The sequence below is a fragment of the Crotalus tigris genome, unplaced genomic scaffold (assembly GCF_016545835.1).
Source record: "Crotalus tigris isolate CLP2741 ecotype Arizona unplaced genomic scaffold, ASM1654583v1 scf7180000017536.10889498, whole genome shotgun sequence".
NCBI lineage: Eukaryota > Metazoa > Chordata > Lepidosauria > Squamata > Viperidae > Crotalus > Crotalus tigris.
Window position 1 is genome coordinate 9,499,379 of NW_024096460.1, and position 16,824 is coordinate 9,516,202.

Genomic DNA, 16,824 nt, shown 5'->3' on the forward strand with positions numbered 1-16,824 from the left:
CATCAGAGGCCTGAAGGAGTCCTCCCAGCCTAGAACAGCCCTCCGGAAGTGCATGGATGTCACTTCTGGAAGTCCGTTCTAGGCATTGGAGACCTGGAGGAATCCTCCCAGGTCAAGAACAACCCACCGGAAGTCCACGGATGCCACTTCTGGAAGCCTGTTCTAGGCATCGGAGGCCCAGGCCTGCATCAAATATGAGAACTGGTTGTTACGGTATTTGAATCCCACCATTGCTCAGAGCCAAGTACCATTGATCTTCTCTTCCCCTTCTTCTCAAACTGAGGTGAGGGAACCCTACCTGGGATCAACTGTGAATTGAAAAGGATCCGGGATGCAGAAAACCTGAACGTATTTTTATATAACATCTGAACGTTGCTTAATCCCATTACATTAGCCCAGTGTTTCTCAACCTTCACAATTTTAAGGCATGTGGACTTCAACTCCCAGAATTTCACAGCCAGCATTGCTGGCTGTGGAATTCTGGGAGTTGAAGTCCACATGCCTTAAAATTGTCAAGGTTGAGAAACACTGCATTAGCCTAACCACAGTTTCCACTCGAACTGTCTTTGAGATCTTTGTGTCTACAAGAACACCATGGAAAGAATTCTTAACGAACATGGAAGGAATTTAAAAATAAAATAAAATAAAAAAAAAAATCCGAGAGAGATCAACGTTCCGGAGATAATAATGGGCTTTTGGCCTGTGGTTTCTTCTGCCCCGTTGCCCCAGAGGTCCACCTCCCAATTTGTTGCTGGTTGGTGGCTTCCTTCTGCGTTCTCCATCTCTAGGGTGACCGGCCAGATACCGGTCACCAAAGCCGGTTCGGTTGTGGAAGTAGAAGCCTGAGTTTGAAGTTCTTGGTGGTTGACTGGCGTGGGCCCTTTTCTGAACAAGGAAAAACGGAAGTTGCGGACTGAGCTTTCCAACAACTGGACAATTGTCTGTGGTCAGAACTCAGCTGGGTCTATTTGTTCTGTAAGCTCATTTGGGAGATTTTTTTTTTTTTAAAGAAGAGAGTGTGTGTGTGGGGGGAACAAAACACCTGCTCTAAGGAAAGGAAACCCTTCACTTGGCGTCTCCATCAATGGTACGGAAGGGCTTAAGACTCCGAAGATGACCGAGAGACATTCTGGAGCAGAGCTTTGTATATGGCAGAGTTCAGGAAACGCGGGTAGGAGTCTCTGTGCATCAGCGTGTAAATCTGTAGCTGCGCATCGTCGAAGGTGTGCAAGGAGGGCTCCTGCATCTTGCGGTTGATGCCTTCGCGAACGCGGGAATCCAAGCTGACCTGAGCAAGGAGGGTGGGCAGGACACAATGAGAAAGGTTATTCTGGTGGATTGTCCATCAAGGGGGAGTCAGATGGGACTAGTGGTTAAAGTTAAGAAGCCAGGAGATGGTGAGTTCTAGTTCCAGTATTCTAATCCTGCTTTAGGCATGAAAGTCAGCTGGGTGACTTTGGACCAAACCCCCAGGAGATTGGGAATTCTAGTCCTGCCTTAGACATAAAAGTCGGCTGGGTGACTTTGGACCAATTCCCAGGCAATTGGGAGTTCTAGTCCTGCCTTAGACATGAAAGTTGGCTGGGTGACTTTGGACCAAACCCCCAGGAGATTGGGGGTTCTAGTCCTGCCTTAGATATGAAAGCTGGCTGGCTGGGTGACTTTGGACCAATCCCCAGGTGATTGGGAGTTCTAGTCCTGCCTTAGACATGAAAGCTGGCTGGGTGACTTTGGATCAATCCCCAGGAGATTGGGAGTTCTAGTCCCGCTTTAGACATGAAAGCCAGCTGGGTGGTTTTGGGCTATTCCCTCTTTTTTCAACCCGACCCACCTCACAGGGTTGTTGTTGTGGGGAAAATAGGAGGAAGGAGACATTTGTCAAGAATTTTCTCCTTGGTTCTAGGTTGGATCTCTGTTTAATGATCTTCTACCTGTTAGTTCTTGTTCTGCTCTCAGAGGCTTTGGAGAATAAGTCTATCCCCTCTTCTTTGTGATAGCCACTCAAACATTGTATGACAGCTATCATGTCATCCCTAATCCTTCTCTTTGTTAGGCTAGACATACCCAGTTTCCTCACTCGTTCATCATACAATTTAACCTCCAGATTCCTTATTTATTTATGTATTTTTCTCATATTTATACAATGTATATTGGAGGTGGTGACCCTTTGAGAGCTGAATGCAATGGAACTTCTTTTTAATGTATGCTGATTAGTGTATATTCAAAGTGACAATGAAGTTATTATTCTACTCTACTCTACTCCACTTCATTCCATAATTTGTCTATTCTATTCTATTCTGTTCTGTTCTGTTCTGCTCTGCTCTGCTCTATTCCATTCTACAATCTGTCTATTCTATTCTATTCCATTCTACAATCTGTCTATTCTATTCTACAATCTGTCTATTCTATTCCATTCCATTCTACAATCTATTCTATTCTATTCTATTCTATTCTATTCTATTCTATTCTATTCTATTCTATTCTATTCTATTCTACAATCTGTCTATTCTATTCTATTCTATTCTACAATCGGTTTATTCTATTCTATTCTATTCTATTCTACAATCTGTTTTCTATTCTATTCTATTCTATTCTATTCTATTCTATTCTATTCTATTCTATTCTATTCTATTCTATTCTATTCTATTCTATTCTATTCTATTCTACAATCTGTCTTTTCTATCCTATCCTATCCTTGCTGCTCTTCTCTGCACTCTTTCTAGGATCTCGGCATCAATTCTGTTATCATGGTGACTAGAACTGGACCCAGTACAGCTAGGGTCTGAAAGCTCAAAAGAGTAAACCTCTGATCCCAGTGACCGATCCAGATTGGATCTTGCAACATTATCATGGGACACGTATATTCGCCTTCATTCCTGAATTAAAATCAGTATCTGAAATTGGTACCCGAAACATTTTAGAGTGCTGGAATAAAATACGAAATGAAATACCTCCTTGGGAGAAAGGATGGAGATATAATCTTCATAGATCATCCGTGCTTTCTCGTCAATGTCACGTTTTTTGCATTCACTTTTGAGTTCCTCGCACGCTAACCAAAAGAGCATGTTTTCTTCGCTGTATTCAGTCCGTAAGAATTCTCGAAACACGTTCCTGCCAGCTGGATTTTTCATCAACTTGTCAAATGACTGGGACCAGCCCTTGACTTCTTCGGTGGTCGGTTTGGTGCTGAAGCCACCAGGGACACAATCCAGCAGAAACAAAGCAAAGCAGAGTGAGTCACAGTGGAAAGAAGAGGAGAGGAGGAGGAAGAGATATGTTATTGGAGTAACATCTCAGTAATACTAACACAATATTTGTATTGGCAGCTTTAAGTCCTGTGAACTTCAAGAGTTGAAGTCCACACATCTCAACTCAACCAATTCAACGCAACAGTTGAAGTCGTCTTCAAGAGTTGAAGTCCACACATCTCAACTCAACCAATTCGACTCAACAGTTGAGGTCAACTTCAAGAGTTGAAGTCCACACATCCCAATTCAACCAATTCAACTCAACAGTTGAAGTTGTCTTCAAGCGTTGAAGTCTACACATCTGAATTCAACCAATTCAACAGATGACATCAATTTCAACGGCTGAAGACCACTCGCCTCAACTCAACTCAACCAACTCAACTGAACAATTGAAGTCAACTTCAACAACTGAAGTCCACACATCTCATCTCAACTCAATCCAATCAAAGTCAACTCAACAGATGAAGTCAACTTCAACAGTTGAAGTCCATGTGTCTTAAAATTGACAAGTTTGAGAAGACATTGTTGTAAAGCTTTCATGCTCCTTTGCAGAAGGCTCTTAAAAAACAACTTACAGATAGTCGTCGACTTACAGCTGTTCATTAAATGACCAGTTATAAAGTGACTCATGACTGTGACTCACACGATCATCACAATATCCCCAAGTCATGTGATCAAAATTCAAATGCTTTGCAACCAGCATGTATTCACAATGACTGCAGCATCAAGATCACTATTTGTGATTTCCCCAGTTGACTTCTGACAAGCAAAGCCAATAGGGACAGCTGAATTTGCTTAGAAACTGTGTGATCCACTTAACAATGATTTTTAACAAGGTTTTATAACCAAATGTCGCCTGGCATTAACTCAATGCCTTTTCACGGAGGGTGGAAAGTTTCTTGCTTGCTAAAATCCTTTGTAAAGGAAGAAACCTGAGATCTTTCGCATCCGGAATCTGAGTTGCAAAATCAACGACTTCCAAATCTGATGGGGGGGGGGGAAGCAGTGTGTATTCTCGTAATCTTTCATGAAAGGGAAATCGGAGCAAAATCTAAATTTGCACTGGATGTCGAGAAATAAATTAGGTCCGTGCAGTGCTTTGACCTACCTTGGGCATCTCACTATACCAGTGATGGTGAACCTTTTCGAGACCGAGTGCCCAAACTGCAACCCAAAACCCACTTATGCATCGTCGGGTACCGGATGGGTGGGGCCCATTGGCTGGGTGTGGCTAATTGGGTGGGTGGTGGCATAATGGCTGGGCGTGGCTACGGTGGTAACGGCAGACTGGGTTGGGACTAAAAAGTTCAATCAATCAATTCCAACTTTGCAAGATCTTTTTTGTTCCTGTGAGAAGTTGAAATTGACTGATTGATTGAATCTATTTTTTTTTTTTGCACACGGCGGCGGAGGCCTAAAGCGAAAAGGTTTTATAAAACCCAGCTGAAGGCCTAGGACTGGGGCGACAGTGCGCGTGCCCACAGAGAGGGCTCTGAGTGCCGCCTCTGGCACCCGTGCCATAGGTTCGCCACCACTGGGCTAAACATATAAGGAACGGTTGCTGGAATTGTGTATGTCTAGTTCAGTGGTGGCGACCCTATGGCATGGGTGCCAGAGGCGGCACTCAGAGCCCTCTCTGTGGGCATGCGCGCTGTCGCCCCAGTCCTAGGCCTTCAGCTGGGCTTTATAAAACCTTTTCGCTTTAGGCCTTCACTGCTGTGTGCAAAAAAAAAAAAAAGGTTCAATCAAAAAAAAAAAGGTTCAATCACCCCAATTCAACCCTCCTCGGATCTCCGCTGGTGGGCGAGCGGGCACGCACACACAAACCCACACTGTCATAGATGCTTGCAAACGCCGACAGGCAACGCGAGTAGGACAGAGGAATGCAATGGGGCGGCTCCAAAGGCAAAAGAGAAGGCATTAGGAAGCCACGCCTTGGGCTGCATAATAAAAGGGGAAGTGTGGGAGTGCTAGTTGCCGAAGGCAATCTATTTGTGTTGAGGATCAAGTTTCAGTGAATTGTGTTTTGTCTGCCTTTGCCTTTGGACATTTTACTCAGGTCTGTAAAATAATAAAAGGGGTTTTGTTTTCCTGCGGTTCCAGCCTGCTTGTTGGAAGAGGGGTTTCTCCTTGTGAGTTTAACAAGGACTCAAGTAGGCTGGGACAGAACACCGACTGCCTGTAGGTTGGCGAGACCCCTGGAATGACCCTGCAAGAAACGTCGTAAAACGGGGCAAAAACTCGCTGAAATGAATTTCTCACTTAGCAACCCAAGTTCTGGGTTCGAGGATTAGCTGTACTAACTGCAAGTGTTGGGGGGGGGGAAAGGTAAAACTCACCAGGATTCACAGTTGGGAATGGTCTCCAATTTGGTTTCGCGAGACGCTCTCCAGGCCCTTTCCCGGTCTTCATTCCTAACGGCGGGGGGAAAAAAAGGGGGAGAAAATGAGAATTTTCCAAAGTTCTGAATCAAAAACCACAGCTTTATAAATTACAGACAGTCCTTCGACGTGCAACTTTTCATTTAGTGCAGTGGTTCTCAACCTGTGGGTCGGGACCCCATTTGGGGTCGAACGGCCATTTCACGGGGGTCGCCAAACAATGCAGTCCGACATTTTTTTTCCCCTTTTCCTTAGCTGTGCTCCTCCCTTTTATTCTATTGGCTTTTGAAAGCCAATAGGAATTGTCCAGGCTGTCTCAGCCCTGCTGAGCCCGCCAAAAGTCCCATTCTGCAAACGGTGCTGCACCAGTTGAGTAGTCCTCGACTTACGACCGGTTGAGTAGTCCTCGACTTACGACCGGTTGGGGGGTCACGGCATTAAAAAGGTTGAGAACCACTGATCTAGTCCAACCCTGTGCTCAGGCAGGAAACCTTATAGAGTTGAGAACCACTGATTTAGTGACTGTTTGAAGTTACAACGGCACTGGGGGAAAAAAAAAATGACCTTTTTTTTTTCCACACTTAAAACCACGGCAGCCCTCGCATGGGATCAAAATTTGGACGCTCGGCAACCGGCTCCTATTTATGACGGCTGCAATCGTCCCGGGATCGAGTGATCCCCTTTTTGCGACCTTCTGACGGGGGAAGGCAGATTTACTTAACAACCGGATTCCTAACTTTATAACTGTAGTGATCCACTTTGCAACTTGCGGCAAGGAAGTAAAAGGGGGCAAAATTCACGCGAGGAGTGTCTCGTTTAGCGACTGAAATTTTTGCACAATTGTCCCCCTAAGTTGAGCACTACAGTAGTGGCCAAAATTGTGGAAACCTTTTGGGAAAAGTGTATTTTTGAGCTTTGATGGCTAATAACACCCCGTTTTGGGGGGGAGTAGTACCATAAAATTATATATCAGTGGAAAGATAATTTAATCAAGAACGTAATGCAACAAAGTTTGTGCAATTATCTGAACTGTGTTCTATGAAAAGTTATAGCCAAATAACCAGAAAAAGGAAGCACAACTTGCTTAGGTTGATCTCAGGTAGCTTTCCTTCATCTGATTGTAGCCAATGAGCATGAGTGTTTAGAGAGCCAATCAGGTGTCACCTTGTTTTGGCCATGAGCCAATCAGATCACAGTAGGATTCAGTGACTGGTGTCATGTATTGAAGCTGAGAGGAGGACATGTGTCAGTTATGGGTTATGTGATTGCTATCAAGTTGGTTGGGGGTTTTTTTGCGTTTCTTTCATTGAGTGAGCTTGTAAAACGTAATAAAATTGAAGTCATGGTGTAAAGAGTTGACTGGTCGCCCAGAAAACGATGTAAAATAGTATTATTAAGTGGACAAGGCTAGTGTTCTAAAGAAATTAGAAGAAAAATGGGTGGAAACGTAACCGAAGGTGGCATTTCTACTGTACACTTTTCCCAAAAGGTTTCCACAATTTTGGCCACTCCTGTAATTGTACGACTATATTTTAAAGCGGTCAAGTGAGGCCGTTTGGTGTAGTGGTTACGGCCTCACAGCAAGAAACCAGGAGATTGTGAGTTTTAGTCCTGCTTTAAAGCTGGGGAATTCTGGGAGTTGAAGTCCACACAATTTCAAGGCCGCCATGTTTGAACAACGCAAGCAATTAGCAGACCGCAAGCAAGGGAAGACCATGTTGTCACCGGGCACTTCGGTTTTCTTGGGATGATTAATAACGAGATCAACCACAAAGCAATCCAGGGAAGTTGCAAAAACCGTTGAAAATGAGAGAATCAAATTCAACAGAGACCAGAGGATGTTGCTGAATTAGCAAAGGGAAAATCAAACAGGCAGGCAAAGTATTATTTATACCCAGATTCCCCAGACGGCTAATTGTGAAAAAAAAAACACTAATTAATTGTCTGCAAATGGAATCAGAATTAAGAGGGTGATGTGGCTGCCAGTGGTTTTTTTTTTGTGCCTGAGTTTTGAATTTTGGTCTGGTTTGATTTGGCCAGTAGATGTCAGGACTCCCTCAGTGTTTAATGAGCCAGAAGACTAAACAGAAGTTGAAATTCTAGACCAGGGGTCTTCAAACTTGGCCCCTTTTATGACTTGTGGACTTCAACTCCCAGAATTCCTCAGCCAGGCACGCATGCCTGGCTGAGGAATTCTGGGAGTTGAAGTCCACAAGTCATAAAAGGGGCCAAGTTTGAAGACCCCCTGATCTAGAGACAGGAGAACATTTCCACTCGCGTTCTCAAATAAAGTTAGTTGTTAGTCATCAATTTATAACAGTAGTTTAGTGAGAAGTTACTAGTACTGCTTTATAAAGCCTTACTGCAGTGGTTCTCAACCTTTTTAATGCCGCGACCCCCAACCGGTCGTAAGTCGAGGACTACTCAGCTGGTCGTAAGTCGAGGACTACTCAAACTGGTGCAGCACCGTTTGCAGAAGGGGACTTTTGGCGGGCTCAGCAGGGCAGAGACAGCCTGGACAATTCCTATTGGCTTTCAAAAGCCAATAGAATAAAAGGGAGTAGCACAGCTAAGGAAAAGGGGGAAAAAAATGGCGGACTGCGTTGTTTGGCGACCCCCGTGAAATGGTCATTTGACCCCAAATGGGGTCCTGACCCACAGGTTGAGAACCACTGCCTTACTGGGACCATATCTGGAATACTGCAACCAGTTTTGGTCACCACATTATAACAAAGATGTAGACTCTGGAAAGAGTGCAGAGAAGAGCAACTAAGATGATTAGGGGAGGCTAAAATATACCAAGAATGGCTGCAAGAACTGGGCATGGCTAGTTTAATGAAAAGAAGACTAAGGGTGACACGATAGCAACCTTCCAATATTTGAGGGCTGCCACAAAGAAGAGGGGGTCAACTTATTTTCCAAGAAGGCAAGACAAAACCAGAAGATAAGACAAGAAACGATGGATGGAAAGTAATCAAGGGGAGAAGCAACTTGGAATTAAAGAGAAACTTCTTCTCAGCGAGAACAATTAATCACTGGAAGGACTTGCCTCCAGAAGTTGTGGGGGCTCCATCACTGAAGGCTTTTAAGAAGAGATTGGACAACCATTTCTCTGAAATGGTCTAGTCCAGGGGTCTTCAAACCTGGCCCTTTGATGACTTGTGGACTTCAACTCCCAGAATTCCTCAGTCAGACACTGGCTGAGGAATTCTGGGAGTTGAAGTCCACAAGTCATCAAAGGGCCAAGTTTGAAGACCCCTGTTTTAAAGATTTCTAAAAACTTTAAGGCAGGGGTCTGCAACTTTTAAGATTTATGGACTTCAGCTCCCAGAATTCCTCAGCCAGGCACTCTGGTTGAGGAATTCTGGGAGTTGAAGTCCACAAGTCATCAAAGGGCCAAGTTTGAAGACCCCTGTTTTAAAGATTTCTAAAAACTTTAAGGCAGGGGTCTGCAACTTTTAAGATTTATGGACTTCAGCTCCCAAAATTCCTCAGCCAGGCACTCTGGTTGAGGAATTCTGGGAGTTGAAGTCCACAAGTCATCAAAGGGCCAAGTCGGAAGACCTCTGCTGTAGCCCTATCTGCTAACCCCATCAGCTTTTGCAGCCATTCATCCACAGTGGGAATCAAAGCATCTTCCCATTTTTTTGTACGTCAAGTAATCTTGCTGCCGTCAACAACATATACAACACCATCCGATCTAGCATTCCTGTGCTACGGAAAAATGCTATTTATGAGGATTCAGACTTAGAAGCCAAGGACAGGAGACGGGATGAAATGCACGCTGAGCTAGGAAATGATGGCATTTCTTAGCAAAGCCCACAAACAAATTAGTCAGTCAGACCCGGGTGCACGCAGAATATGGGACGCAGTTTGCAAAGCACAAACAGGAGACGCCATCTGTACACGATGGTGTTTAGACTCACTTGGTTAAATACTCCAGACAGCCTCCACAAATAAACACCACTTAAAGCCCAGGATAGATGGTTAGAATAGAAGAACAGAACTGGCTCTCTATTTCTATCCAGCCCTGGGCAGAGGCTAAAAACTAAGAGCTGTTCCTTGCAGCTTCTAGTTTTGCGCTGTGCGCGATGACTATTGTGGTCTCACCCTGTAACTGTGGTCTTCCGATTTGCTAGTGAGAGTTGTAAAGGGTTTGGTTCTGGGGTGGGGGCACACTGTCTGCGCTTTTTACCATTTCCGGAAAGCAACTGGTATTTTGCATAATGCATAATGGTATTTTTTTTTTTTTTTGAGAGCTGAATGCAACGAAGTTTCATTTTAATGTATGTTGATTAGTGTATATTTAAAGTGACAAAAATCTATTCCATTCCATTCCATATTTTCTATTCTTTTCTGTTCTCTATTCTGTTCTATTCCACATATTCTATTCTAGTCTTTCTATTCTGTTCTTTCTCTATCTATTCTATTCTATTCTATTCTACTCTATTTTCTATTCTATTCTATTCTTTCTCTATTCCATTCTTTATTCTATTCTATTCTTTCCCCTATTCTATTCTATTTTCTATTCTATTCTACTCTATGGTCTATTCTATTCTATTCTTTCTATTCTTTCTCTATTCTATTCTATTTATTCTATTCTACTCTATTTTCTGTTTTATTCTATTCTATTCTTTCTCCTATTCTATTCTATTCTATTCTACTCTACTCTATTTTCTATTCTATTCTATTCTTTCTCTATTCCATTCTTTATTCTATTCTATTCTTTCTCCTATTCTATTCTATTTTCTATTCTATTCTACTCTACTTTATGGTCTATTCTATTCTATTCTTTCTATTCTATTCTTTCTCTATTCTATTCTATTTATTCTATTCTACTCTATTTTCTGTTCTATTCTATTTTATTCTTTCTCTATTCTATTCTATTCTATTCTATTCTATTCTAATTCTACTCTACTCTACTCTACTCTACTCTATATTCTATTCTATTCTATTCTATTCTATTCTATTCTATTCTATTCTATCCTATCCTATCCTATCCTATCCTATCCTATCCTACCCACTGGCCCTCTTCTCCTTGCTCAGGAGCTGGGGAGAGTTAGAAAAAATATATACAGTTGGTCCGTGACTTACTACTGCAGTGGAGCCTAGAATTTCCATTGTAAGTCATGGCCATAAGTTGAGGCATCCGTGTGATTGGAGCTGATCTTATGACTTTTTTTTGCAGTGGTTAAGTGAATGTTGTGGTCATTAAGTGAGCCCTTTTATTCCTATCAGGATATTTTTTCCAGAGGGCTGGAAACTGGCAAAACCCTTTATAAGTGTGGTCACGTGTCTGTGGAATGCTGCAACCGCCTTAAAGGTGAGTCCGTTGTGAAGCCCCCCCAAATGCGTTCACATCAGTGTGTGTGTGTGTGTGTGTGTAGCTTTTGCAACTTGAGAACCTGCTCTAAGTAGCTTTGGGGGGACGAACTGTAATAACTGTGAACCGTTACTAAGTGACTGGTTGTTAAGTGAGGACTACTTATAAGGCCTCCTGAATGCGAACAAGCAGAGTCCTCAACTTGCCACAAAATTTGTTGAGTGACCTTTCAAAATTACAACGGCATTGAGGAAAGGGACTTTTCACACTTACGACCGTTGCAGCCTCTCCCAGGGTCACGTGATCAAAATTCAGGCACTTAGCAACTGACCCCTATTTATGACAGTCGCATTGTCCCAGGTTACGTGATCTCCTGACAAGCAATGGGGGAAGCCCGGTTCACTTAACAACCGGGCTACTACTTTAACAACTGCCGTGATTCACTTAACAACTGTGGCAAGAACGGTCGTAAAATGGGGGCAAAACTCACTTAACCACTGCCCTGCTTAGCAACGGGAATTTTGGGCTTGACTGCAGTCCTAAGTCAAGGACTCCCTGTAGTTTCATAGTCCAGTCCTATCGGCTTAGCACAGTGATCAAATATTTCATTTTTTTAAAAAAACACTTCTACCAAAGAACACTTTGGAAGTATACCTTCGTTGGACTCTGCTGCTTATCAAGGAATATTTGTGAAAGATGCCTGCCTTCCTGGGTTTGGCAGCACATGGGAATGCTCGTTAAACGCTCACTAGCCCTTGCGCCTTAAAGCAGAGCGTATTTTGCAAATCATCTGGAAGGCGAGTTTCGTGCCTCTTGCGAATGCAACACTTCCCTGCCAGCTACTCTGGACAGCCTGGGGTGGTGGAACGAGAGAAGGCATTGCCATTTTCAAGAACTACGCTAAGTTTAAAGGGACGGCTCATTAAAGCAGCAGCATCTTCCCCCCCCCCCCAAGCTCAACTGAGCATCTGCAAAAGATCCGGCTGCTTTAATAGGATCAAAGAGCCGAGGTGGTGCAGCAGTTAGAGTGCAGTACTGCAGGCCACTTTAGCTGACTGTGTTCAGCAGGTCAGCGGTTCAAATCTCACCGGCTCAAGGTTGACTCAGCCTTCCATCCTTCCGGGGTAGGTAAAATGAGGACCCAGATTGTTGAGGGCAATGTAAAAAATATATATATATATACATTGCTTACTGGTGTACACCGCTTAGAGCAGTGGTTCTCAACCTTTCTAATGCCGCGACCCCATAATACAGTTCCCCATGTTGTGGTGACCCCCAACCACTTATACATCACCGGGTGCCAGGGGCGTGGCCAAAGAAAAGGGGGAAAAATGGCAGACAGCCTTGTTTGGCGACCCCCGTGAAATGGTCGTTCGACCCCAAATGGGGTCCCGACCCACAGGTTGAGAACCACTGGCTTAGAGAGTGCTTGCACTTAAAGCGGTATATAAGTCTCATAAATAAATAAATAAATAAATAAATAAATAAATAAATCAGAGTGGAACTTATGATTGTAGTGGGGCTTGCCCGTCACGGTCATTAAGTTGTGAGGGTTGTAAAACGGGTCACCTGCTTGACCGACCTGACCGACCTTGACCGACTTCTTTTTGCGGTGGTGGTTACGCAAACACTGCAGCTGTTAAGCGAACGAACGGTTCGCCATGGGCCAGTTTGGCGGAAAATGGAAGCAAAGGGTGGTTTTTTGGCAAAACTGTTGTAAAACGTTGCCACGTGGCTGTGGGACCCTGGAAACAAGACATAAATATGGGCTGGATGCTGAGTGCCTGACATTCAGTCATGCAACTATGTGTGAAAGAAAGAGAGAAAGAGAAAGAAAAAGGAAGGAAGGGAGGAAAGAAAGAAAGGAAAGTGGAAAGAAAAGAAATGAAGAAAAGTGGGAGGGAGGGGAAAGGAAGGGAAATGGGAGGAAAGGAAGGGAAGGAAGGGAAGGAAGGGAAGGAAGAAAAGTGAAAGGAAAGAAAAGGAGAAAAAGTGGGAAGGAAGGGAAGGATGGGATGGATTCTGGCTGTCAGAATCACATCATAAGTAACCCCGGAGACCTCCATCATAACGTTAAGCATTCAGTAAGCCATCGTCATAAGTCTAGGACTACTTGCAAAGAACGCAGAGTCCTGGCAGAGGTGTGAAGCCGTGAATGTGTGCACCTGTGCCTGTGTATAGAAGAAGCAGACTGGATGCCAGGAAAGAGCCAAGGTCCCCCCCCCACACCTACCAAGAGCAGCTGCAACAGCAGCACCAGCACAGGCAGCAGGGATTGGCCCGTCGGTGGTTGCTGGCCCTCCGCAGTGCAGCCGCAGACGTCTCATGCTGGGACATTGGAAGTGGTCTGTCCTGGTACGGTGGGTCTGGGTACTGGAAAGGGGAGGAGCCAAAGAGAGAGGGTGAGGAACAAGCCATCTCGGCCAGCTGACTCGGCGGGAGGCCCTTCAGAGAACCAACCTTCCTTCCTTCCTTCCTTCCTTCCTTCCTTCCTTCCTTCCTTCCTTCCTTCCTTCCTTCCTTCCTTCTTTTCCATTCATCCATTCATCCTTTCATTCACTCACCAATTTATTCTCTCGTTCACTGACCGATTCATTCATTCATTCATTCAATCAATCCATCAACAGATATTGAGCCGTGGTGGCGCAGTGGTTAGAATGCAATATTGCAGGCTACAATCTGCCCACTGCCAGCAGTTCGATCCTGACCGGCTCAAGGTTGGCTCAGCCTTCCATCCTTTCCGAGGTCGGCAAAAGGAGGGCCCGGATTGTTGGGGGCAATAATGCTGACTCTGTAAAACGCTTAGAGAGGGCTGTAGAGCATTATGGGGCAGCATATAAATCTAAGCGCTGATGATATTCTCATTCAATCATCCCCATGGGTCACGAGATCAAAACTTGGGGGGGGGGGCTTGGCAACTGACCTGTATTTATGACGGTTGCATTGTCCCGGGGTCATGTGATCACCATCCCAGCCGGCTTCCGACAAGCCAAATCAATGGGGGAGTGGAAGGCAGCTTTGTTTAGCGGCTGCCTGATTCACTTAAGAACTTCAGTGATTTGCTTAACAACCGTGACAAACATTATCTGAAAAACGGGGCAAAACTCCCTTAACTTGGCAACAGAAGGTTTGGGCTCAATGGTGGCCGTTAAGTCAAGGACTACTGCAACTAGAGTCTTTTCTTGGGTCAATGTGAGTTGATGGCCTACAAGGTCACTAACCCCCGGGCTGCAAACCCTTACCGGTCCACAGCCTGTTGGAACCAGGTCATGCATCTACGGGATCTACAGCAGTGGCCAAAATTGTAGAAACCTTTTGGGAAAAGTGTATTTTTGAGGTTTGATGGCTAATAACACCATTTTTTTGGGGGGGGGAGTAGTACCATAAAATTATATATCAATGGAAAGATCATTTAATCAAGAATGCAATGCAACAAAGTTTGTTCAATTATCTGTACTGTATTCTATGAAAGGTTATAGCCAAATAACAAGAAAAAGGAAGCACAACTGGCTTAGGTGGATCTCAGGTAGCTTTCCTTCATCGGATTGTAGCCAATGAGCTGAGTGTTTAGAGCAGTGGTTCTCAACCTTTTTAATGCCGCGACCCCCAACCGGTTGTAAGTCGAGGACTACTCAACCGGTCGTAAGTCGAGGACTATTCAACTGGTGCAGCACCGTTTGGAGAATGAGACTTTTGGTGGGCTCAGCAGGGCAGAGACAGCCTGGACAATTCCTATTGGCTTTTGAAAGCCAATAGAATTAGACTCTATTCAAGAGAGTCTATTCTATTGGCTTTCAAAAGCCAATAGAATAAAAGGGAGTAGCACAGCTAAGGAAAAGGGGAAAAAAAATGGCAGACTGCGTTGTTTGGCGACCCCCGTGAAATGGTCGTTTGACCCCAAATGGGGTCCCGACCCACAGGTTGAGAACCACTGGTTTAGAGAGCCAATCGGGTGTCATCTTGTTTGGGCAATGAGCCAATCAGATCACAGTAGGATCCAGTGATTGATGTCCTGTATTGAAGCTGAGAGGAGGACATTGGTCAGTGTGTTGTGTGATGGCTATCAAGTCGGTTGGGGTTTTTTGTGTTCTTTCATTGAGTGAGCTTGTAAAACGTAATAAAATTAAAGTCATGGTGCAAAGAGTTGACTGGTCACCCAGAAAGCGATGTAAAATAGTATTAATAAGTGAACAAGGCTACAGTTGTAAAGAAATTAGAAGAAAAATGGGTGGAAACTTAACCAAAGGTGGCATTTCTCCTGTACACTTTTCCCAAAAAGTTTCCACAATTTTGGCCGCTACTATAGGTCGTGTGCGCGAAACTATTGCACCCCCTCCTGCCGCCCCCGTTGTCACCAGTCCGTGGAGCCAGCAAGGTTGGAGACCGCTGCCTTACAAGCAACAGTTTGAAAATGCTATCCTGGTTTTTGTGAATGACCGGAGTTAGGATCAGCCGCTTACCTGCTTCCCCACTTCGCAAACAGTCGGCATGGGCAGTCCTCTTCAGCCCTTCTGGCCCACGCCGGGTGCTTACTCGGTGTCCAAGGGCCGGCCAGACGTCCCTGTGGCCACCGCCCGGCCTAGGGCAATTGCAGCTTAGGGAACAGCCCCTGTAGAAAGCAACAACATTGCCGTGGTTACAAGGACGTTCCCCTGTGCTGGTCTTCCAAAGCCTCTACACAATCAACAATAAGCCTCGCATTAATTCACTGCAGATTCAAGCATCCTTCTTCGTGAGGGCAATGCAGAGATTCTGAAGGAGAAGCCGACAAAAAGCGGCCAAATTGTGTGTTTAAAAACAAAATATATCAAAAAATCCCCCCAAAATCTCACTTCACACTCTCTCCCACCCCAGGAAATCAAGTCCTCCTGTTTCACGGTTCTAATTTTTGGGGAGCGCAGCTTCTTCAAAGATATTGAGGTGATGAGAGGGGCAGTTTGGTCTGGGGGTGAAGGCGCCAGGCTAGAAAAGTGGGAAATGGTGAATTTTAGTCCCGCTTTAGGCACAAAGACGATTGGGTGACCTTGGGATAGTCACCCTCTCTTAGTGTTAGGACAGCGGTTCTCAACCTATGGGTCGCGACCCCATTTGGGGTCGAACGACCATTTTACGGGGGTCGCCAAACAACGCGATCCGCCATTTTTCCCCCTCAGGGGGCGCCGCCGCGCATGCACGGCGCGTCCGTGTGACGGGGGTCGCCGTCACACAAAGGTTGAGAACCGTTGTGTTAGGAAGAAGATGGCAAGGGCAAAGCTCGTTTGACATCCAGCCAAGAAAACTTCTCCCTCCCCCTCCCCCCCCCTCTCTCTCACACACACACACACACAGAGAGAGAGTAAAGGAACCGATCATAATCAAACAATTTGGTCTAGTGGTTAAAGCACCAGGCTAGTAAACCAAGAGACTGTAAGTTCTAGGCGTAAAAACCAGCTGGGTGATTTTACATCAATCACCAGGAGATTGTGAGTTGTAGTTCAGCCTTAGGCATGAAAGCCAGCTAGGTGACTTTGGGTCAATCACGAGATTGTGAATTCTAGTTCTGCCTAGGCATGAAAGCTGGCTGGGTGACTTTGGGCAATCACCAGGAGATTGTGAGTGCTAGTCCCGTCTAGGCATGAAAGCCGGTTGGGTGACTTTGGGTCAATCACGAGGTTGTGAGTTCTAGTTCTGCCTAGGCATGAAAGCTGGCTGGGTGACTTTGGGCCAATCACCAGGAGACTGAGTTCTAATCCCGCCTTAGGCATGAAAGCCAGCTGGGTGACTTTGGATCAACCACCAGGAGATTTTGAGTTCTAGTTCTGCCTAGAAATGGAAGCCGGCTGGGTGACTTTGCACCAGGCACCAGGAGACTTGTGACTTCTAGTCTCATCCT

At 44.9% G+C, this 16,824-nt stretch overlaps 1 protein-coding gene across 4 annotated transcripts in view; it reads right to left on the reverse strand.

The window, feature by feature from the left end:
- Positions 1-571: 571 nt before the first annotated feature.
- The window catches only part of RGS19 (regulator of G protein signaling 19), a 63,774-nt gene continuing 47,521 nt past the window's right edge, over positions 572-16,824 (reverse strand). For all 4 annotated transcript variants that reach the window (XM_039347685.1, XM_039347597.1, XM_039347771.1 and 1 more), the window contains exons 2-6: positions 15,413-15,561; positions 13,186-13,325; positions 5,588-5,662; positions 2,952-3,186; positions 572-1,288 (exon numbers count right to left, since the gene is read on the reverse strand). In XM_039347685.1, coding sequence (XP_039203619.1) covers positions 1,100-1,288; positions 2,952-3,186; positions 5,588-5,662; positions 13,186-13,325; positions 15,413-15,442 — 669 coding nt within the window. In that variant the 5' untranslated portion in view covers positions 15,443-15,561 and the 3' untranslated portion in view covers positions 572-1,099. The remainder of the gene's footprint in view (positions 1,289-2,951; positions 3,187-5,587; positions 5,663-13,185; positions 13,326-15,412; positions 15,562-16,824) is intronic.